The sequence below is a fragment of the Cupressus sempervirens genome, chromosome 10, assembly GCF_028749045.1.
Source record: "Cupressus sempervirens isolate cs-2001-9-10 chromosome 10, ASM2874904v1, whole genome shotgun sequence".
Lineage (NCBI taxonomy): Eukaryota > Viridiplantae > Streptophyta > Pinopsida > Cupressales > Cupressaceae > Cupressus > Cupressus sempervirens.
Window position 1 is genome coordinate 936,504,806 of NC_143127.1, and position 24,097 is coordinate 936,528,902.

The 24,097-nt window shown below is 35.5% G+C and overlaps 1 protein-coding gene across 2 annotated transcripts in view; it reads right to left on the reverse strand.

The window, feature by feature from the left end:
- APC6 (anaphase promoting complex 6) overlaps positions 1-24,097 on the reverse strand; it is a 169,758-nt gene that overhangs the window by 80,445 nt on the left and 65,216 nt on the right. For both annotated transcript variants that reach the window (XM_089806964.1, XM_089806963.1), the window contains exon 9: positions 23,502-23,576. In XM_089806964.1, coding sequence (XP_089663090.1) covers positions 23,502-23,576 — 75 coding nt within the window. The remainder of the gene's footprint in view (positions 1-23,501; positions 23,577-24,097) is intronic.

A 24,097-nucleotide genomic window follows, 5' to 3' on the forward strand; every position in this document is an offset into this window, starting at 1 on the left:
AGACTCTTTTTCAACTAAAGGTTTAAACTTCTGAAATACAAGAAATGCATTTGATTTCTTTTTTTTTTAAATACACCCACATTTTTCTACTGAAATCATCAACAAACAACAAAAAATACTTGGACCCAAGAACAGAAGGAGTGACCATTGGGTTGCAAATATCGACATGAACAAGCTGAAGTACTTGAGACGCTTGCCATGAATCACCACTAGTGAAAGGTGTGCGATGTTGCTTCCCAATCTCGCATGCATCACAAACTCCAAGCTGTTGAGTCTGAATCTATGGCAAACCAAGGACAAGCTCTTCCCAAGCAAGCAGAGAGAGATAATGCACATCTAAGTGCCCATACCACTAATGCCAAAATGTGCTAACAAAAGATCGTCGAGCAGCCAGAGCTAAGTCCCGAGAATCACCAAAATCAATCAGTCAAAAAATACCATGATCCTCAAGACCTACTGCGACAATTAATCAAGTCGCCCTACCAGTGATGGTACACTAATCAAAACTAAAGGTGACATCCAATTGTGGAGAATGTCGCAGTAATTGACTGACTGGGAGTAGATTTAGTTCCACCCCTAGAACATAGTACACATCGAGAAAAATGAGATTCCTCCCAGCAAACTGAATCTGAATGTTGCCTTTACCAACAACGGTAGACTCTTCTCCGCCACCAAATATAACAGAATCTGAGTAAGGCTAGTTGTCAGTGAACCAGTCTCTATGGTGGGTGAAATGACGAGGTACCTAAATCAATGTACCAAGCAGACAACTTCACATGATCTATAGGTCTTTCAGCCATGAAGGCGTAAAAGGCAGATTTTGTCTACTAAGTGTGCTCTACACTATTCACTTTTGGCTACGAGCCTGATTGCTTAGATTGGGCAGCTAAGCATTTCCGACATTCAACCTTCATGCAACCAAACTTGTGGCAATAGTTGCATTGAATGTTCTTCTTCTGGGAGCCTTCTGAAGCTGGAGTAGAGGACTTCTACTAAGAAGATTATTAAGACTTGCCTTTATCCTTCTTAAAGGATTTAACAACAAAAGTTTTCTCTGTGGAGGTGGAGTTGGAACTGCTACCAAACTGTTGTTTCCACCAATCTTGTTGAAGCATAAGTGCGCAAAGATCAGTGAACTTTAGATCAACACCAGAAGACGTGATGTTTTGAGTATCAATAAAATGCTTGTAGGATTTGGGTAAACTTTGGAGAGTGAATACCACAATCTCCTCTTCCTCCATCTTGTGACCAATGGCATGCAACTAATCACGGATTTCCTAAATCCTATTCAGATGAGCCTAGAGCGATGTTCGCTCATCCATGATAATAGAAAACAGAGTGTTTTTCAGGAAGAAAGCTTTTCTTTTGTTGGAAATCTCATGAAGATTTTTGATACGTGCCCATTTCTCAGCAGTTGTTTTGCTGAATAGAATCTAAGAAAGTTGATCATTAGCTACAGATAATTTGAGAAGCATTACTGCCTCTCAATTATATAGATCTCATGAATCGTGATCAATAACAAGGGCGGTCAAACACTATGTAAGACCCAGAACAATCTGATCGGTATTCCGATATTCAAAATTTGCAATTATTCGTTGCTTCCAAGGGCCATAATTCCAACCGTTGAAATTTGAGTTGTTCTCAAGCACAATATTTGTCAAAGATGCAATAGCACGTTTTTGTTTTCTAGTGAAAAAGAGTGAGTATCTGTGAAGGCACGTTCTTCGAGCCAAAAAATGGAAGACCTAGAAATTTTGAAAGATGACCCAGAAGAGAGCTCAAAAACCCCAAAAAGAATATGTTGTTAGTTTTTGGATTTGTTGGCTTGAAAATCAAGGCACAAAAATAAGGCACGCGAAAAAATCTGACAACCCAATTGAGCTCTCAAAAACCCCACCAAGAATCTGAAGTTAGAAATAAATTCATACTCAAAATTTAGGGTTTTAAACAACACCCTAGATGACGACCAATGAAGGTAACAGTTTGGAGAAAAAAGGCAATTCTTGGAAAGAAATGGCCGATTTTTGTATCAGAGCTCGACCAGAGGCACAGATCGCACTGAAGATTGCTGAAGATTGGAGATTCAACTCCACAAATGGCAGAGAGTGCAATTTCTAGATCGCGAAAGACGTCTGCACAAAAAAAAAAAAAGCCAAAAACAACCCTTTTGCATTGGTAAATGCAGTGGTTTGTGGTCGCGAGCAAAAGAGAAGCTACCATGGACCAGCAAAACAAGCCCTTACATACGTAAGTGGCAAAAGAAATGCCCAAAGAAAATGCAATTTGCAGATGCAATGTGTAGAGAAAATCACGAGCAAAACCCATTGATCTATAGCCGCGATTTGCAATGAGATCAATTGGAGAAGACTCGGATTTGCACAGAGATCACCGTTTTACCACAGACGAAGTCGCAATTTGTGCAAATCGCAATTTTCAAACATCGCCAGTTCGTGATTTTGGAGACACGTGATTTTGTAGACACCTTTGATGTCACGATTTTTAGTTACTAATCTCCAAAAAAACATAGCCGCAACCAAGGTTTGAACAAACGAATTTCTCATAAAAACAGAAAGCCTAAACGGGTTTTTGGGAAAATCTCAAAAAATAATTTCAAAAAAATTTTGCAAATAATTTCAAAATAACTTATAAATTTTTCAAAAAAGTCTAAAGTATTGGCTCTGATAACATATTACAAAGTAATTGGTAAAATACTTGCTTGTTATTAATAGCGACCGAGAGGTCTATCTATACAAAAGAATAAAGCAATGTTTCCTTAGGAAACAATCAAAAAGAATAGAAATGTTCTATTCTAGATAAAAGAAAGCTAAAGAAAGCTAACAAATAACTACAACTAACTACATATTAGAAACGTTCTAATATTTACAATACATTACAAACAGATAACCATTAACTAATAATAGAAACTTATCTATTATCGTAATAATATATATATGGCTATTTATATTATTGTTAATATATTATTATTATCTAATGATGATTAACCAAAAAGACATGTCTCTTCATGACACATGTCTCCTCCTTTTATATTTATAAGTCTTCTATTCTGCATTTGCAACACACCAATATAATGGTAGTGTAATTACATTTGCAGAAAAATGATCTCATGAAACTCAGCATAGTATCAGAACTAAACTGCAAGTGTAGAAAAGAAAATGAAATGACAAAGATTATAATTTTTCTACATATATTTGGGAGAGATAAGTTCTATAAGAAGATTCTACCCTTTAAGAAGTTGTTCTCCAATACTTACATCCAACGTGGAAGGATTAGACTGTAGTGTTGTACCCAAACAGTACAAGGAGTTCGCGTAATGACTATTTGTCAAGAAGTATTGTATCTGGTCCAATTGTGTCTCATCAAACAAACCTGTATTCACTGTCACATATCGAAACAGGTGGTGTGGCTTTTCACCATGTTATGTTAGTTCATGGCAACATACTCAATACAGAAACCACTAACTGTGTACATTGATTCACACGCATTCTTTACAAATTACAATTATAGAAGAAGGTTCATGTGGCAGGGATTTGTAATGTCAACGTGAACTATTCTTGACACTACATAGAGCAATCCATCTAGAGATAATGATTAATTAATGGATCCTTCAAATCAGAGACTGAAATTAGGTAGAGAAAGAGCGCATAACAAATGAACGCATGTTTAAAACACCACCAACCTACTCATCATCCATGACGGTAAATATCTATGCACAAAGAAGAACTCACCATGAGTCGTGAAGGGGATTGAATAGGAAGCAGAGCCAAATTTGACCATTAATTTATTCACTCAAAAGTCAAAACGTACTTAGAGTTGGCATAAACCTATTTTCATCAAAATTAGCCACACCAGCCAACGCGAAAACAATTACAAGGATGACCAAATTAGAGGTGACGAGAAAATGAGGAGATTCGCAGAGAAATATAAAAAGGTGACCATTTCCTAATAGACGTGTGAATCCAAGGACACACAAGCCACATAATCAGGATGTCGGATAGGAGACCTTAATGTCATGCTCAATAATAAAGACATCTACACAAATAAAGGAGGATTATGTGGACAAAAAGACAAGGGGAAATTGGTATATGGAATGGAAACTGCAATTACAAGGAATACAAAGAATTCCATTTACAAGGAATACAAAAGAAAACCGGGATTAAAACACCAATCAAACCAATTAAGTGAAAAGGTGAAAAGATCAATGAACATATATTCAATGCAAATAGTTTCCAACAGAAGGATCCATACAGCAATCAAGACACTCGGGAGGCAGGTGGCATATTGGGCCCTGATGGGCAAAAAATAAAGAATATACATGGTTCACTATTATGTGCAATGTAATATAGTTAAATATAAAATAACATGGGAAATGCTAAGGAAATCATATAAGACTACTAAGAATTGATTTTGTAAGGTGAATAAAAGAGAAGAGTTTGCAACATAAGCGAAACGTGAAGATCATATAAATATAAGTGGATTTAAAAGAAGAGGAAGCAGCATGTGATTAGAATAGAAGTAGATAAGGAAGTTGAAAATAAGACAATGAATGTAGATGAAAAGAACAAAATTGGAAACAGCAAGGTGAATCCACCGCTAAACATTGAAACATATGCAAATGAAGGGCATAAGCAATCCATCAATATCCAACACATGTTAGTTGTCTTAAGTGGCATGAGGGTGAAACAAACCCACATTATAAAGAGTAGACAACTTGACCAGGTAAGGCTATAACATTTACTCCATACCCATACAAAGGAGATTATGAGAAGTCATCATCGCAGCAGGAATATGGATGGACGAAACATATTAAATCAGAGAAAACCTAGTTTGGGGCTTGTCTTGCATGAATAGAAGGAAGGAAAGACAAGAAATTATCGCATTAGATACTTATTGGAAATGGGAGAAATTAAATAAGTTAATGATCCTACTAAAGAAACTTATATAATTAGTATAAGTGGTGAAATAAGTACCTTTGAACTAAAGATTGGTAATATGGAGTGTTAAAAACACAGCACAAAGAAGAATTATTAGAAGACAGGCATAGGGATTATGGTGAGGAAAGATTCAAGAAGTTTGAGGATATGCTAGATGGTATTCTTCTTGTTATTTGGTATAGAACTAGAGTAGGAACACAAGGACCATCCCAAGAGGATTGAATAGGAATATAATGGATATTCATCTACAAGTGGAAGTGATGTTCTTTACGAAGTTGTTGAACTAGACTATTTGATGGTTAAAATTAATAATAATGAAGCATGTGTGAATTCTACATTGTGGGGGGATGAATGATTACCTTAACCAATGTTTCATTCCCCATTGGAGGCAATTTCCTGATTTGATGTATATGGACCTTTATTGGAGGAACAACTTATATCAAGGATGTTGATGTACAGAAAGAGAAGAATGGTCTGTTAAGATGTTGCCAAGACATTGGTGCATGATTGTGTGAGATAAGCATTTGTCTATATTAAGAGGGAGTCTAACAATTGTTCAATATTGATACTTAGATGAAGTCTAAAATACATGTGTGTGACTGCATGGTTTTGATGGGCCTACCCTTGTGTACATCATGAGGAAATAATGACTTGTCACTAGAAAGTCAAAAGATGGATATCAGATTCAGAGAGAGTCCAATAGGCATCCTTGAGCGAAGAAATTCTCTAAGGGAGAAACTACAGGACCTGACTTCCCAGGATCATTGTTTAGAGGGAGAATTTTAAGGTGCAATCCCTTATGAATTATATCTTCTCTATGAGGGAGAATTTTAAGGTGCTATCCCTTATGAATTATTTCTTCTTTATTATATTTTGTGCTTTATGAGTCTCGCTGTCGACGAGATTCCGGAGCTCGAGACTTTACAAGTTAGGATAGTCCCTAGACTCGGCAAGTGCATAGAGACTCTACTAGGACTCTGCTAAGCTCGAGGCCAAAGGCAATCTGCCTTGTTTTGATGGACTCTGGCTCAAACTCGACAAGTCCTGCTCTAACTCACAGAGTCCCAGAACTATGCTTTCAATCATATTAAAGTCCCATAAGATCACCCAAGGAATGTTGGGCAATTTTGTTATCCACTACCACAACCTTGTCCTCTCATTATAATCATTAGGTGCATAAATGGAACTTATTCAAAATTCAAAATTCTCCTACTTCAGGGGAGACCCAGACTGCTTTGTTACATGGTGAGCACCCCCATATGCAAACTGCTTTCTTCCAGTTCAAGTGAATGAGTATAGAAGAGCCTCCTTTGCCCTTTTGATGACAAGTTGAAAAGGCCATAGCGTCTTTCCATATACACTTCAGGGAAATAACAAGCACATATCCTACAGCTTTGACTTCTTGTAGTATAAGCGTGTCTAATCTTTTGTTAGAATTGAGGAATCTTTTGACAATATATTTTTTCTCTAAGAATTCCAATCCTCTAACATTCCAAGAGGCAAAGTTTAGCTTCATGATAACGTTCTTAGTCTCCATGGGGGTTCGAAAACCCTTAAAAAAATTAGGAAGCTTTCCCTTACGGACTTTGGATGACTTTGGGTTACCTCTTGCAAGTGGGGGTCTTCCTCCTTTTCTTCTGATTACTTCGCCTTCTAGCAAATGAGGATCAGACATTTTTCGTATCCTCCTCTTCTTACTGGCTTTCGCATTAAATAAGAATGCTCCCTCCTCCATAGGGGCTTGATCAATGGAAGGACTCTTCAACCTCCATAGGGGAATCCTGACACTACATCATCTCACCACAATTCTCCTCAAAATCCTGAGGTTCCTCCCTAACACACTTATCTTTGGGTTAATGATGCCACCAACTGGGGGAAGGAGGCAATGGTGGGGGGGGTCGAATGATATCCATTAAGCATCTCCGCATTGCTCTCACTAGCATTGCAATCAAGGTTAGTAGACAACTCCAAATTGGAGGAATCCTTCACCGTGTCAAGACTAACCTAGGGATCCTCAGAAGGATTGGGCTTATGAGAAAATGTAGAGGAAACATAATTTTAATATATTATGTTATCAATTATATTATCACACTAATGATTATATTATCACATAATATAATTATATTATTATAACAATTATATCACAATAATTTTGTTATCAATATAATAATATATTGTCACAATGATTATGTTATCAATATAATTATATTATCACACTAATATAAATATATTATAAGATACATTTATGTTATCTATGTTGGCCTGGAAGATTCCAGGCATAGCTATAGTAATATGAACACTATGAAACTGTGAAATGGGTGGAAATCAAAAGTTCTGTTAAGGTTATGAAGTTGTATGAGTTATGGGTAGTTCATATGGGGAGATTCTGTGAAGATAAAAGAAATTTGTGGAAGCCTAAAAGGTTCTAGTTGGGAATAAATGATTATCTTAGTCATTGCAAGTATCCAAGAAATCTCTGGGATGCAGACTAGAATGGAAAGGAAAAGGAAAAACCTAAACTGTTGTGCATGGACCAAATTTCACTTCAATAAAACAATTGCTTATAGAATTGTCTGCACACTGGCAATTCTTGATGTTCACCTATCATATTTTGCAAATCGTAGGAATCTTCCCGCATTTATTTGTAAGAATAAATGTTCCTGACTCCTAGCATTTCACATGAGAATCATGTCACCAACTTTGAATATCCTTTCAACTTTCCTTTTGCCATGTAGATATTTAACATGTGCTGAATTTTAACATTTTGCTTCTAGGCTTCTGATCTAATCTTATCCAACTTTGCTAATTTCTCTTTTCTTGTACTCATAGGTTCAGGTATGTCTAAATCTTCTTGCAGAATGAACTTGTATACCGGGAACTTATTATGCATAGGTATTTGTGCCTATATCTGCTATACCAGTTCAAAAGGAGATGTACCAATTGTCTTTTTTACTATTATTCTGTCTACCTAGACAGCCAGTCTCAATTTAGAGTCACATGCTTTTTATTATTCTCCAACATTCTCCTAATTATATTTAAAGTATGAGGATAAGGCAAAGAATATTATGAGGTGATGCTGTAGGCATCACAGAACTTGAACTCATCAAATCTAAAACACGTCCCATATCCATGATTAGCGTGGCAGGGTCTCCATAGTGTGTTATGATGTGGTCCATTAGATAATTTATGACTACCTTGCTAATAGATTGTGTTGTTGGGATGGCTTCTACCCATTTAATGAAATAGGCATTAGCCACAAGTATCCACCTATGTTCTCCACTGCATTTATCAGAATTTCACCTATAAAATCAATGCCCCACTCCTGGAATGGTGTCTCACTTGCATAGGCCTCAAAGGCAATGCACCGAGGTACTTAAGCTTTCTAGTGAATATTTGGCAAGTTTCACACTTTCTCACATATTGGTACTAGGCTTTGAATACTTATGGCCAGTGGTAACCAGCTCTTAATAATTTAATAGTTGTAGTTTTAGCAGATAAGTGTCCTCTACATACGCCTCCATGCATTTCTTTCAAAGTCATATTTTCTTGTCCTTCATCCAAGCATAGTAATGAAATACCATCCTTATCTTTCCAGTGTAGGTCTCCTCCCATTAGGACATAATTGGAAGCTTGATATGTTATCAGGGCATTTTTGTGTTTTAAACAAGTATAATATATCAAAGTGCCAAGGGGTAGGCTCAATACTATATACAATATTGCTAACATTATTGATCTGGACTGCCTCTATATTTGACCCTGTCATTAATTTTGCTAACCCTTGTCCTCTCACCAACTTAGTGACTTGGATATCTATGTTAAATTCATGAACCTGATTTATCCATCTACACCTTCTACTAGTCACTTCATCTTGTCTGAAAATGTCCTTTACTGCTGCACTTGGGATATAGGCAGTTACCTCTGCTCCTACCAAATATGGTCAGAAAATTACAATTCTGACCAAAGCATAGGGCTTCTTTTCATTGATATCATATTTTAATTCAGCAGGTTGTAGGGATTCACTAAAGAATGTAATAGACTGCTCATATCCTTCTTCATTCTTCTGCAACATAACTGCAGCAATTGTATGAAAAGATGCAAAAGAGAAGACCTTGAATAGCTTAGTGAAGTCTGGAGATTTTAATACTGATGCCTCCTTAATAGCCTGTTTGATCGCTACAAAGGCTTCAACTGCCTCTCCCGTCCAAACAATCTTGGCTCCCTTCTTCAATACTACATACAATATTGCTAACATTATTGATCTGGACTGCCTCTATATTTGACCCTGTCATTAATTTTGCTAACCCTTGTCCCCTCACCATCTTAGTGACTTGGATATCTACGTTAAATTTGTGAACCTGATTTATCCATCTACACCTTCTACTAGTCACTTCATCTTGTCTGAAAATGTCCTTTACTGCTGCACTTGGGATATACGCAGTTACCTCTGCTCCTACCAAATATGGTCAAAAAATTACAATTCTGACCAAAGCATAGGGCTTCTTTTCATTGATATCATATTTTAATTCAGCAGGTTGTAGGGATTTACCAAAGAATGTAATAGACTGCTCATATCCTTCTTCATTCTTCTGCAACATAACTGCAGCAATTGTATGAAAAGATGCAAAAGAGAAGACCTTGAATAGCTTAGTGAAGTCTGGAGATTTTAATACTGATGCCTCCTTAATAGCCCGTTTGGTCGCTACAAAGGCTTCAACTGCCTCTCCTGTCCAAACAATCTTGGCTCCCTTCTTCAACAGTTTTTACATGAGCTTGACTATTTCAGCAAAATTTGATATAAACCTTGTCAAAAAATTGATCTTCCCTAGAAATGATTAAATTGGTTTTATTGTTGTGGGGATAGAGATTTTATCAATAGCAGCTACCCTCTCAAGGTTAATTCTCACACCTTCATTGGATATTGTGCGTCCTAATAGTTTTCCTTCTATGAGAGGTTAACACACAATCTCACCCAAAAGCATGAACATAATAACCAAGCTATGCCGAGAACTTTTTATTGAGGAAGTATACTGAATTTGGATATTATCTTGGTTAACATTAGGGATGATCTTACTATCCCTGAGCATCTAGTTGGTATTCTGATGGTGAGGAACAAACCAGTCCCTACCTACCTCATTTTGTTTTTAGAAGATATTGAAGGTTTTTGGGCTCGACGGGCTTCTTTGGAGAGAAACCTGCATTTTTTCATGATTTTCTTTGATGTTTATGGCCCTATTGAGGAAAACTGGTTGGATATCTATCTTGAAGGACTCACTCACGACCAAGCTTATGGTGAGGACATAGCGGACCTCAAAGAAGCTATAAGCTTAGAGAATTAGCAGTTGACTTTCTTCCTCATCTTTAGTAGCTTTTAGTCATAATATTAAACTCGTATAACTCTCATACTAAATATGCTAATGCTATATACCATTTTTTTGGAGCTTAAGTTGTTAGGCTTCTGTATATAATGAAGCTTTATAAGAAGGCTTCCTCTATTCTCTAAATTAAGTCTTATGTTGATTGGGATGAATTATTGTTGGATTTATAATTTTATGTCTTTTTTAAATATTGGTAAGACGTATAACACTTTCTTATTCTCTTGTTATCTTTCTTTCCTCATGGGTTTTATGGCTTTTTTTTTTTGGGGTTTGGTGAGTATCTGGCCCCCTCTTGTCGCAGCATATCTTTTTCTTTATCCTTCTTGGACTAAGTATCTCCTAGACAGCTTAATAACTGAGTCAATGGTATTTAGCCAATATCTGTAATATGTTATCGAGCATTTCAATCTTGTTAAATTTTCAACCAATTATTAATCTTTAAGGCTGTATCTCCTTTGTACTTGAGATCATGGATTATAACTACTATTAGTTATAAACTATGTCCCAATATTCTTATGATTGACTTATTCTAGAAATTTAGCTAGTTTTAAGCTTAGTTACCGATTCTCTGCTGAAATGGCCGGATGCTGGTTCTGACCCGTCTGGATGCTTGGGTGTGTTAGGATGCTACACGGATTCTCTCTGAAAGCGCATCCTGGGACTGTGGGTTCTTGGTGGATGCACTGCAGAGCATCCAGTAAGAATCCACAGGTCCAGGATGTGCTTCCTAAGAGAATCTAGGAAGCATCCAAGCCCATCTAGAAAGCACCCGCAGCCAAAATGCCTTTTAGATGTCAATTTTAGCATGTATTTAATTGATGATGATGAGAATGCAGACTTTTTTGAGAATCCTTATGATTCTGAATAACTGAATTTGATTAGTGAATTTGAAGTTGAACTATCAATGGTGAAGCATCATGCAATGGAATGGTTTATTTTTGTATATTTCTTGCATTTCTTTGGATACATAAATTTTAGTGCATATATATTACTGTATTATTATATATGTACGCACCCAAACGCATCCAAAATCCCAAAAAAAAAATTCCGCACATCTATGCATCAGCACCCCGCACCCACATCAGCATCAAAATCAGCATCAGTACCTTAGGTTTTAAGGAATGTTTTGATCTCTTGGACTTCTCTGTCTAAAACTATGCATGTATGTGAAATGCAAGTTGTTGGGCACATCGGTTTATATGATTGGCCAGAGCTCGAAAGGGCCCAATAAAGATACTCTATATTACCTAGTTTTTAATGGATCTTCTTGCTATAAGATATATTCGATCCTATGGACATCTATTCTCTGGTTAATAGTTGGTTTCTTTCAAGACTACGATTCATTTTAATTAAATCTCTACTAGATAATGCCCTCCAGGGGTTGGCCAAAAGGGTGTCTCTGGTCTTTTGCATACTCCTCAACTTTATGGATATAATTTCTTTAAGTCACCAGCATGATTGATTTCAATGATTATATCTTGCTCTACTATTGACTGGGAGGATTTGGGTCGAGAGGGCTCTTTAGGTTTTTTGAAATTACTTATAGTGTTCTTTCCCTCAACCTTTTCCAATATAATCCTATAACTTACATGGAATTGTTTTCTGTAAAAACATAATGTGAAAGGAATATGTAAATGATAGCTCAGGAGTTTGATGTTTTTTGGATTACATTTTCATAGTCCATTATGCTTTGCTTAAAAGGCAACCTATTGAAGGACTTGTTAATCCTCGAATCAACTATCCTCATTCAGATTTGGTTATGTTCTATTCTTCCTACGGCTACTCCTTTTCCTTCTCTCCAATCTGTGGCATGAAAGCTATGGAAGGTAGTGTTCTTTCTTACTCTCTTTATTGTGGATATTATGGTTTGATTTCCCTGATGAGAATGGATGGGTCTTCAATTAGAGGTTTTTTGTGTTAACAGTAACCCATGTTCTAGAACGTAAGTGTTTTATGTGCAATCTTTAGCGATCTTCCTAGGTTTCAAGATTGAATGGGAAGATGACGGATGGTTCCTTAAGATTCGGATAAAATCACAAATGGCTCATAGAAGTTCTCAATTATGTAATTGCTTAATTCTCTATATTATGTAAAGATAATCGATAGATTATCAATTAAATGTACTTCCCCCAAAATTTTCAATCTCAACATGTACTAATAATCGAAAGAGTATTAATTTCGACCGTGGGTCCAACACGGATTTATTTTCTTCTAATAAGTTCTCTGGTGTTACATCCCAAATTTTGCCCTAATTTTTTATTTGATCATAACTATTAGTTTAACGAATTATTCCTGATCATCTGAAACAAGTTAGTTAATTATATATGTTGTATCAACTGTTAACAAATTATTTCTTTTTCCTGATCAAGTGAAAAAAGTTAGTTAATTATATACTTTGTATCAACTGTTAACAGATTGTTTCTTTTTCTTGGTCATGTGAAACGAGTTAGTTAATTATATATGTTGTACCAACTGATAACGAATTATTTCTTTCATCATCATGTGAAATGAGTTAGTTAACATAGACATTGAGGAAAATAATCAAGCAACCTATAACTATCTTTAGATGATTGACAATTGTTTGATTGGAATTAACGATCAATATATTTTTGAATTAATGTCTTGGCGAGAATGTTTTGCCTGGGTGATTGCAGGAAAAAGACTAAAGAGAGGGGAAGCATTGCTAAACGGGATCATCGGAAGGGGATGGTCGATTGGTCCAGTCATCAAGATTGACAGGTATGACCTAAGACTACCTTGGAAAGGATATGAAGACTTGACCACAAATTGCATTATAGGACTGCATGAGCTATTAGGAAAACAATATAATAAAAACTTAAATAATCTAAATTAAAAATATAAAATTCATACCTTCAAAGATTTATTATTGAAATCTCTTATTTAATCATTATTATAAACCCTTAAAAATACGAACACATATATAAAAAATGAAGTGACACCAATAAATTATAACTTTATGATCTAATGATGTCATTTCACCAATATATACACATGAACATATATGAGTGCATAATAATAATAAAATAAAGATTTAAAAACTCTTCAACTCCTTATTCTTTTCCCTCTTTAATTCTTTCTTTTATAATTCGAAATTTGTGATGCTTTCGAATGGCCTTCTTGATAACTGAAGGTAGCCGAAGAGCCAAGGCCGGCCATTTAATAGAATGTCATTAATCGTATTTGACACTACTCTTATTCTCTGCTATTTTTGCTACCTTTTTCATTCACCTACTATTGCGTTAAGCAAAACCGAGTGAGTCTGAGCACACTATTGTTCTCATAGATTGCCAACCCGTTAATTTCGTCTTTCATATCCTAAACCATCAGCGAGTACAGAGAAAGGGAAACGCAGAAGATTATCATTTCTAGCCGCAGGAGGAAAGACCATCTTGCTACGAGTCACGTGAGTCTTGCTCGGTCCATCCTGATACGTATTTGATCTGTCTTTTTCTCCTTTCTCACTACTATACCAAGTCGGTATTTTGTCTTGTTCTTCTATCCATTTTAATGTAAAGTTTGCTAACAAATTTATATACAGTTGGATGGAATATGCATATATAAACATAGCTTCCTTAGCTGAAACATCACAGTGCCTGATATCATGTCACTTGTTATACTAATAACCATGAGATTGTCTCAGCCATGGATATGGAAGATGGAAATTATAACGAAAACCATGAGTCAATGTTCCTGTCCAAATTTATTTCTTTTTCTTTTTATACATCATGGAGAGGTGTGAATAATATCATGAAGTCCAAACACCGAGGAATTCACCAGCAAGGATGCCAATAATGGTGAAGAGGTGTAAAACAAGATAAAGAAGATATAATCTCTCAAGCACCTAGGATTCACCGGCATGGAAGCCATAAATGGTGAAGAGGTGAAGATAACCTGCAAGAATCAAGATTTAAATCAAATAACTAAGTAATAAACACATATAATAGCTCATGCATGTCCTATTGATGAAATCAGCTATCAAGTCCAGTGGTGGAGATCGAGTTTACAAACCCAATTTGAAATCCTTGGCCAAGGTAGATATAGGCAGATGTGTCGATCATGAGATCTTTTTTGTTTGTCCAGAAGCTTCAGTTATTTATGAATAACTAATGGGACACTTAAACCACCAGGTTGCTCGGATGGGTGGACTTAAGATGATCCCAAGCCCAATGCCGAGGTAGGGGGGTCATTCTATTAAGTTAGGATGTGTGGGGATAAATATGGTCCGCAGTTGGGAGGTTAAGCCTATGTCAATGCTTCTCGTCTCACTAATGCCGAAGCTTGAACAACATGACAAAGGGATTTCTCCATTATTTCTGCATGTTCTTTTGCACTTTTACTTTGGAATCATGGAAGCATAAATAGATAGTTTAGATATATACATACATGAATATATTAGATGTTTAAGAAGATAGTTGTTATTTTACTTTCAGTTGAACATGTTAGATTGATTTAAATGATAGCAATGTAATCATTTATTTATTTCCTTTACAATCGTTGAATTCAAATTGCAAATAGATTAAGAAGCAATTATTTCTTTCTAGTTATAATTAGTTAATGGAAGTCATTGTCATGTGAATGGGATTAGGTATTAGTTAAATACTTGTTTTTAAATTGGTTAGGAAAATTCGTATGATACATCTGGGCTGAATAAGTCCCAGCTAAACCAGATGTTTTCTTTCCCCCATTCTTTTCTACCGATGCCTCCATAGAATGGGGTTGTACTTGTATTTGTGCATTATCTTTTATTTAATTAATAAATTCAGACCTAGGCCTTTTTTACAAATCAACAAAAAAAATTAAAAATTATATTATTATTTATTATATAAATTTGTATTATATCTTTATATTACTATTTTATTTTGTAGTTTATTATTTATTTAACCTTTATCATATTAATTATTATTTATTATTTAGTAATTAACTCTTTTATAACCATTAACAATATATTATATCTTTATTTCAATATATTTATTCACAATGACCTTATATTATAATTTATATATTGTTATTGACTACTATAATGATTTAGTATATATAACTACTAGTATTATATATTATCTATTTATATATTCATTGAAATATTAATAGAACTATTGTATTTCATTTATCTATTTATCTATTTATCTATATTGTCATAATTACGAGGCATGACAAATCCCTGTCGCCCTCTCTACGTGTAGGTATTGTGGATCCACACTTTGCTAGTAGGCATGGTGGATCCACCCTCTACGAGTAGACTTGGTGGAGATGCATTCTTCTCTTGGAGAAGTCTATGGTGAAAAACCTCGCTCCACCCTCTGCAAGTAAGTATGGTTGACTCACCCTCTCCAAGTAGGCATGGTGGAAATACATTTTTCTCTAGGAGAAGTCTGGGGTGAAAGCCCTTGTTCCACCCTCTACAAATAGGTATGGTGGATTCACCCTCTACTAGTAGGCATGGAAGAAGTCATGTGTGTGACTCCATGACTTTAATCTTATGCTTTTATGGTTGACCCTCTAGAAGTAGCTACGGTGAATAGTGTTAAGCTGAGCTAATAATGTTTTATTGAGAGAATTTGTTATTGACATTTTTTGGTTGCAACTATGTGTGCCTGTCACACTAAAGATCTCTCTTGCTAAGAGGGAGTGTTGAAGATTATATCTCCAATATAGATCTTTAACTCTATATTGCGTCAGCAACTAGCGAAGAGATTGATGGTGATCTTTTTGTCATATTCATTTGTATCTTCCTTATAACCAAGTGAGCATGACATGGCATCCAAGGTATGCTAGGTCTCTCATCCTAAATATTTGACATTGTATTATATGAAGAGACATGTGACATGTGGAGAGACGTGCGTTTAGAAATATGAAGAGACTCGCATTAGGAAAATGAAGAGACTTTTGATTATGATATAAAGAATCTCTAAACTCAAGATATATATGATTGATTTGACGGATGAGTGTGCGTTCAATTGAAAGCATTGTACTCCAACGTCTATTATTTAATAACAGAGATTTTTTTTTGGTGGGGCTGGGATTTTCCCCTCAAGTCGGAGGGCTTTCCCAGGATAAATAGTTGTGTCTTCATGTGTCTTATTGTTCTTCATTATGTTTATGTTTGTTTATCTTTATTTTTCGGCATAACTTTGACATTCCCGTAATTTCTTTCTGACTCTATAGCCCAATGGACAAGGCATTAGTCTCCTTTCCAAGTTTTGGAGTTCTCTTCATCCCTTTTAGTCCTCATCCCCTTCGGAGCTAGTTGTTACCCCACTTTTTAGAATCCCCCAAATTTTACTTAAAAATGCCAAACTATCTTGGTAAGGACCTATAAATGTTTAAAGATAATGGATACAATTTTGTGCTTCTCTTCATTGGACCAAGTTTCCATAATAGGATGTGGCCTTCAATCCAAATTGAATAACATTAAATATACTTTCAAATCATATATCATAACATTACCAACTTCTTGAAATAGATTGGGTAACGTCACCTTCTCTATATTGAGTTACATCATATCTTCATGGCACTCACTCAAATGAATACAACTATTTCTCTTGGATCAAGCTCATGTATCATGGTTATAAGAGAAGAGACAGTTCTATTACAACCACTAGTGGGAAAGTGGCACTTCGTGTTGGAGAAAGCCTCTTTAATGGTGATCCAAGATTCACCAAATTCACGGCATAAGATAGAGTACAGCTTGTAATACATGCAATCAAAAGCATTCATTTAATGGCTTAACCAAGGAATTGCAAAAAGACATCCATTATATTTGACAAGAAAGCTCATGAAAGACATCCTTCGTTAATGAACCTGACCAGTGAATTAGAATATAGCAAGGTTGCATGGGTACTCGTACCCACACCCCTGGTACTCGTACCCACGTACCCAAGTACCGGGTACACGTATCCCACGTACCGGGTACTCGGTGGAGAGCATCATAGCTAAGGACCTTGATTAAGATTCTGATTTTTTTTTTTTGGTTTTTTGTTTTTGTATTAGCTTGTTGTTTATCAAACTTAATTCAATACCAAATCAGTTTGAAACTTTGATACTCATTAACAATAAACTTTATCACTGTTCAAGTTAAAAGTTTATCATTTGCAATATGTCATTGTCATATGGTTTAGGATCTTCTTGTTCATGTTTAAAGTCTGCCTTCTTTGTTATGCATCTAAGCATTTATCATGTATTATTATTTCAAACATATAGCAAATCTGAAACTGAAAACAGTACATTACATTTGCAAACTTTATCACTGTTCTTGTTTTGAAAAACCATCGTCATGACTCATAAAATCAGATTTTTTATAAATATAAAAGTGTAATTTTTAAGTTTGACATACCCAAGTACCTCCATCCCCAATTATGAAAAATACTTTAAACATTCAGCAATAGCATATATATATATATTTGACTTATGGCTTATATTTTCAAATTTCTTGTTTTGAATGCTCAATGTCATGACTCATGACAGATATTTTGATTTTTATATTTTCTATAAAATATTAATTATATAGAAAAAATTAGGCTTACACACGTACCCCCGTCCCCTATTTTGAAAAATATGCGTACCCGTACCCGCTCCCGTACCCGTTCCCGTTCCCGTACCCACATACCCATGCAACCTTGGAATATAGTTGATGAATTTGAATTCCCCTTCAAAATCGGGTAATCTTGGAATTCAAAAACTTGGTAACTCATAGTCGGGCCTGACAAGAGCTTTTAAAGTTCTATTCTCCTTTGAGCCCCAGACAGTATGGATTATCGGGCCATACTTTGGCTTCAAAACTTTTAGATAAACCCAACTGGGTGACAAACTACTATTGGATCTTGACTGAAATATGGAACTATATTATGTTTCCAAAGTTTCATTTTAAGAAGCATGCATCACATCCATAATGGAGGTGTTAGAATAGTTGTTACATCCCAAATTTTTGCCAATTTAAATAATCATATAGTAGTTATACATTTCATGTGAATGTCAATTGGTTAGTTAATCAGTTGAATATTATGATGATGTGAAATGGAAATATGGTTGTTCGTTTTGATTCATGTAAAGATGATATGTTAGTTGTTTATTACATTTTTATCAGAAAATGAATATTTTTTATTATTGTTTAAAGAAGTTAGAAAAGTTAGTTGCTTAGTGGAAATGGTGGTCAGCCGTTCTGATGATTAAAAATAACTTTTGAATTATAGTTATCTTGATTTAAATTGAGGAATATGTTATTATAGTCGAAATTCTTCTTCATTGCAGGACACGACAAAAGGGGGGAAGTATTGCTAAACAGGAGCAAGAGCTTAGGCCACCAAAAAGTCCACTGACAGGCCATCAGGTATGGATTCTAACCATCTAGGTTAACGATTTAATGACTAGGCAAGCAAGAGTATACCTTTCATAACACTTATTAAGAAAACATTACGCATTTAAATAGTATTAAATTGTTACCTTTTCTATTTGAGATCGTTGTGTAGTCTCCTAGTTATACCTCCATATATTGACACCATGTTATCTTGGCATCTATACTTGAACTTGTGTGTGTGTGCGCGCGCATGTAAATGAATATAATGATACAAAAGAAATGTGACTAAATTTATTCACATATATGTACGTACAAATAGAGGTGGCACCAATACCATGATGCCAATATATTTTAAAATCATGAGGGATAAACTTTATAATTATCTTTAATATTTGCTCAATATTTACACAATTTCTCGTCTTTTATCGAGCTCATGTTTTTTAAATATTCAAATCAATGGAGTTACTCTTTTAAGTTGGAAAATTAATTTATCTTTGAACCGATTGCTAGCCTTGCACCTGCCACCTCGGCCTCTTGTAACCAAGAGTGCGTTTACGGGATGTTTATTTATGCACTCGCCAAGACCATGCGAGTACCCTTGCTCTTCAAGTTTCTTTATGCTCTACAAATTGCATCTCACGACAACAAGCCAAGGTTTGTGATAACAATCGAATTCATTGAGAGAAGCTCCGCAATTATTCAAGAGTCTAGCGAATAGTCTCAGCTCTATCAACTTCCTTGCCAACATTTACAAGCTAGCATTCCACTTGCATCATGAGGCAGTGATCTCAAGTCCGCTCTACGCAGCACAACTTTCATTGCAAGTTATGAAATCAATGTTCTTTATTACGTTGCCATACCGAAATGGTCGAGCCAAATGGGTGGGGAGGAGAGAACATCCTTGTAAGAATAAAAAAGTCAGAAATGAAAGTTATCTAATCATAAAAATTATATAAATAAAACTGAGTCAGCTCATGGTTGTCCAATATGTAACTCTTGTTGTCAAGTTGAGCAGTGGATGATCGGGCAAAATTGGTAGCCCACTGAAATCCCTAGCCAAGGTAGGTTAGTAGCATGCTTGTCACAGCGATCACTAGAGGTCAAAGTGCTAGCTGACATAGGGAAGGTTGATGGAGGATATCCACAGCCTTGTCTGCTGCTTAGTCGATGCTAACACCGGAATGCTCAGGTGGCAAGACCATGGTGCCCCAAGCCTAAATGTTGGGGTAAGGAAGGCCTTTCTCGAATGACATTGTGTGGGGATAAGTAAAACGTTCGTGGTTGGGAGTTTAAGCCCATGGCTATGCTTGTCTCTCCACCAGATGTTGAGGCTTGCTCAACACAATGACTATCATCTGCTTCATGTATGGTACTTGATTCTTTTGTACATTTTATTTATCATTGTCTTAATTATGTATCGTGTTGTTCAAATTGATATTACATTATGTTATCTCTGAAGAATGTAATAGACATGGAAAGGAAATAGATATGGAAGTTATAGTTGTTTCTTTCATTTGAACTAGATTAGTTCGTTAATAGTTTCTGTTTTAATAAATTGTAATAAATTGATTTATTTCTATTTCATGTGAAGTAACTGTTATAACTACCACTATGTCATCATGTTATGATTCTATTTTTATTTTAAAATATGGTTCTTAAAATGACTTCGGGAAATAGTATGTTACAATAGCCTTTAAACCATCAAATTCAATTCAAAACCCATGCTATCACTACAGCTCCTGGCAAATGCATAACTTAGTGGCAGAATTTATGAACTGTTGAAGTTCTTCTATACTAGTTGAGTGATCGATGGAAAGCTTTAAGGCACACAATCACACGTTGAATTAAGAATTGTAGGTGGAATTTGATAAGATGTGCTAAGGAAATGGAAAGCTCTGGTTCATGGATTCAGCCCAATCAGTTACCATGAAGGTTCTCTAGTTGCCTGACATCTCCATTCAAGGGAAAGCATTTAAAGTTATTATATGAAGACTCCAATAAGATGTACTGCAATGTAGACCGCTTTCCCAAATGAAACTGCGGTAAAAATATAATAATGTCATTGCATCTTTAATGCTGGAAATTACAAATATCCCTCTGTAGAAAATGCCAATTTGTCCATCACTTTGAAAGATAGTGCAAGGCTTGGAGGCCACAAATGGATTGAGAAAACTGACAAACATAATATTTCTTTACCAGTAGCTTGGAGTTTTGTATAGATGTTTGATCCATTATACCATAACTGTCCGCTAGTCCTGCAAGTAGTCCAAGTCAGTGAGCCGAGCAGACCTTGCTGAGCTTATATGACTCGGCCCGGGTCATGGAATATGACAGATCATTTCATATATAAAATTAATAATTATAAAAGTATATAATGTCAAGGGTTATTTATTTTGCTGAATTATTGTCGAGTCGTTGTCGAGTTACGAGTTGAGTCGGCCTTGCCAAGTTCGAGCCAAGTCCAAATCTGGGAACTCTAGTTTGGTCTCAATGTATAGGAGGCAAGAGAAATCTTAAGCAGTGAATATAAATTTGCTCTAGTCATCTAGCTCGTGTGATGTTTTTAATGAGGCATTTCCTAGCTCAAACTCAAGGAGTATATTAAGAAGGTATGAAGGAGGATATTAAAAGGATATTAAGGAGGATACAGAAATTGATGAAGGGAGTAAATTTTTGGTGATTTTAGTACTAAGACTAGCTTCGTAACATTCAGTTGTGTAAGCATTATTTCACTTTTTGAGGCTCTTCTACACTCTCCACCATTAACTACCTCCTTGGGATCATAAAAAGAACTTAAGTGTTTCCAATTTGCATCCTCCCAAATCCGTGGAGTTTTGGACCCATGGAAGTCTCTGATTAACTGATAGATTAATGAAAATTCTTTAAAAAGTGTAGACATCCTTTTAAATCATCAAGAAAAACATAAATTGGGAAGGCTAACAATCTAAATGTGTCGCTAGTTTTCTATTGTGTTCGGAAAGTATATTACCATTGTCTTTTGGGCACACTGCGACAGAATTTTGAAATGTCAATCCTTGGAATGCTGGACTGGTTCATTAGCCATATAGCATTACAATCAGTTTATGTAATGTCCCCCATTTTGGCAGGTCTATGCAATTGATAGAGTTAGCTCATCATAGCGACCCTCATGAGCTGACAGGATGTTTTGGGGGTCTCAACTTTGGACTTACTATTTTTAATAAGTCTATTTTCGGCAATTGCTATTTTTGGCAGTGCAGTGGGTGACTTCAGCAATTGGTCATCACCTGCAGTTAATAAAGTAATAAATTGCATGAGTTCTTATTTATTTATTAATCATTGAGTAGCATTATTATAATAATGTTTATATTATTATAATAATGACTTTAAGAGATATTTCTTAAAAAGCAAGTTAGAAAGCTTCTAGAGTTGAGTTTTTTTTTAAAACTTCCACAATTTCTTAAATGGAGTTTTAGGGAAACTTTGGCCAACAAAAGCTTATAAATAAGAGCTTATTTCATTGGGAAAAGACATGCTTGAATATATACTTGATTTTGTGCCTTTGTGGCTTTTCCTGGATTCTACACTATATGCCCTTGCTGATGTATAAGGGTTGCAAATTCTGAAAATTGCATTTGCAATTTAGCTGCTGAGGTATAGCTAAGATTGCCTAACTTCTCTACTGTTCATCACTGTAGCTGAAAAGTGTTTTCATTCCACTGCTGAAGTACAGTGGATTTGTTATTTGCTAGATATTTTCCTTACTGTAGCATACTGTGGCTAAGGAGATTACTACTGAAAAGATTATTGGTTTGGAGATTCTGAGGGTGATTATTTACTCAATTGTCGAGGCTTACATTTCCTTGCTGAGAATTTATATTGCTCTTTGCTGATTGAATTAATACTGGAGGGTCTGCATTTTCCTTTCAAAAAATACGGCAGCTGTGATTGGAAACAAAGTTGGATTCTATCAAGGGTCTGGACGGCAACATTTTTGAGTCCTTTTAATGACTTGCAATTCTGCGTTGGAAATGAACGGCCACTAAGGAGCCGTGTATGCCAAGTTGGGACTGCGTTCATTCTGCCTGTTTGTGATTGGGTGTTTAGGAGCATCATCCTTGCATCATTTGCCTAGCACATGACCCCCACGCGGCATACAGCAGATTCTATGGTCAAATAAGGGGCAGCAAATTACTGGCAGCTGGGTGTGGCTATTAAGGAGTTGCCATGAGCAGTAGGAGACTGAATTGGTGGCACGTCTTGGTGATTTAATGCATTCCAAGTGCCAAATTAACAAAGTGAATTTTTTATTTCCAAATAAATGCAAGGAACATCTATTCAGTTTTAATCTGGTTTTATTTCATGTAATGGTTGATTCATTTTTTACTTGTGCAAAATACAACAAATTAAAAAAAACTTTAAGAAAATTGCAAAAATAGTTATTTGTACTCCAATACTTGAATGGGGAGCCAGTTTGGTTTTTTACAGTTTATTAGAAGCACAAGAGACCATGGCCCTTGTTAGTATGCCTATAGAGTTCTTAAGTAGTATGTCCTTATGCTTAGATAGTTTGAGTCTAAAACATTCGACCATGTGCATACATCTGCCAGCAAGTGCAAAACTAACCATATGATGTAATTGGTTGGAGTTACAATTAGCAAAGCCCAAATCCCAATAGAGCAAAAAATATCAAGTGGCACATACAATAATATGTTCCAAATAATCATATTTATTCTCATGAATTGGTACAAAAAAAGTAAGTATAAATGTCTATCCTCTCTATGCAAAATGCCCTTTATGTTTTTTTTGATAAACAAGGCCAGAAAATGATCAGCACCAATTAGCATGCTTTTAACATTTCAACATGAAGAGAATTAACTTTACCTATAATAACGACGTGCCTGGTCGAATTGCCGTATACAGTAGTAGTAGCAACCAACCGCAAACCATGTTATAGCTCTGGAAAACAGGAAAAAACAAATTACTATTGCATACGTAACTTTTGTTACAATGAAGTTACTAAAATATAAGAATATGCATTCAAATATTTTCACAAAATAATAACATATGTAAAGTGTTACCTGAGAGACATTAGTGAAGAATTATCTTGTTTGCATTTAGTTTATTATAATATTTCTTAATTAACACTCCACCCAGCAAACCTCCTTGACTACCACCCACTAGTCTCCATGGCCTATATCTGAGCCCTCTAAGAGCCTTAAAATTCAATAAGCCGTCACTTTCAAATGATAAATCAAAATTTGACCAGATTTTTGTTTAAATTGCTAAAAAAATCGCAAGCATTTTTTACTAGTTTATTTGTAAATGGATTTATTGGACCAAATTTGCAATGGATGGTGCTATAGATAAGTACTTGGCACAACCAGTGGCTAAAGGCTTCTCGCTAGTTCCTAGTGTTGATTACAAAAAAGTGTTACCTATGTTACTAAAATTAACTCCATTAACTTGATTCTTGCCAC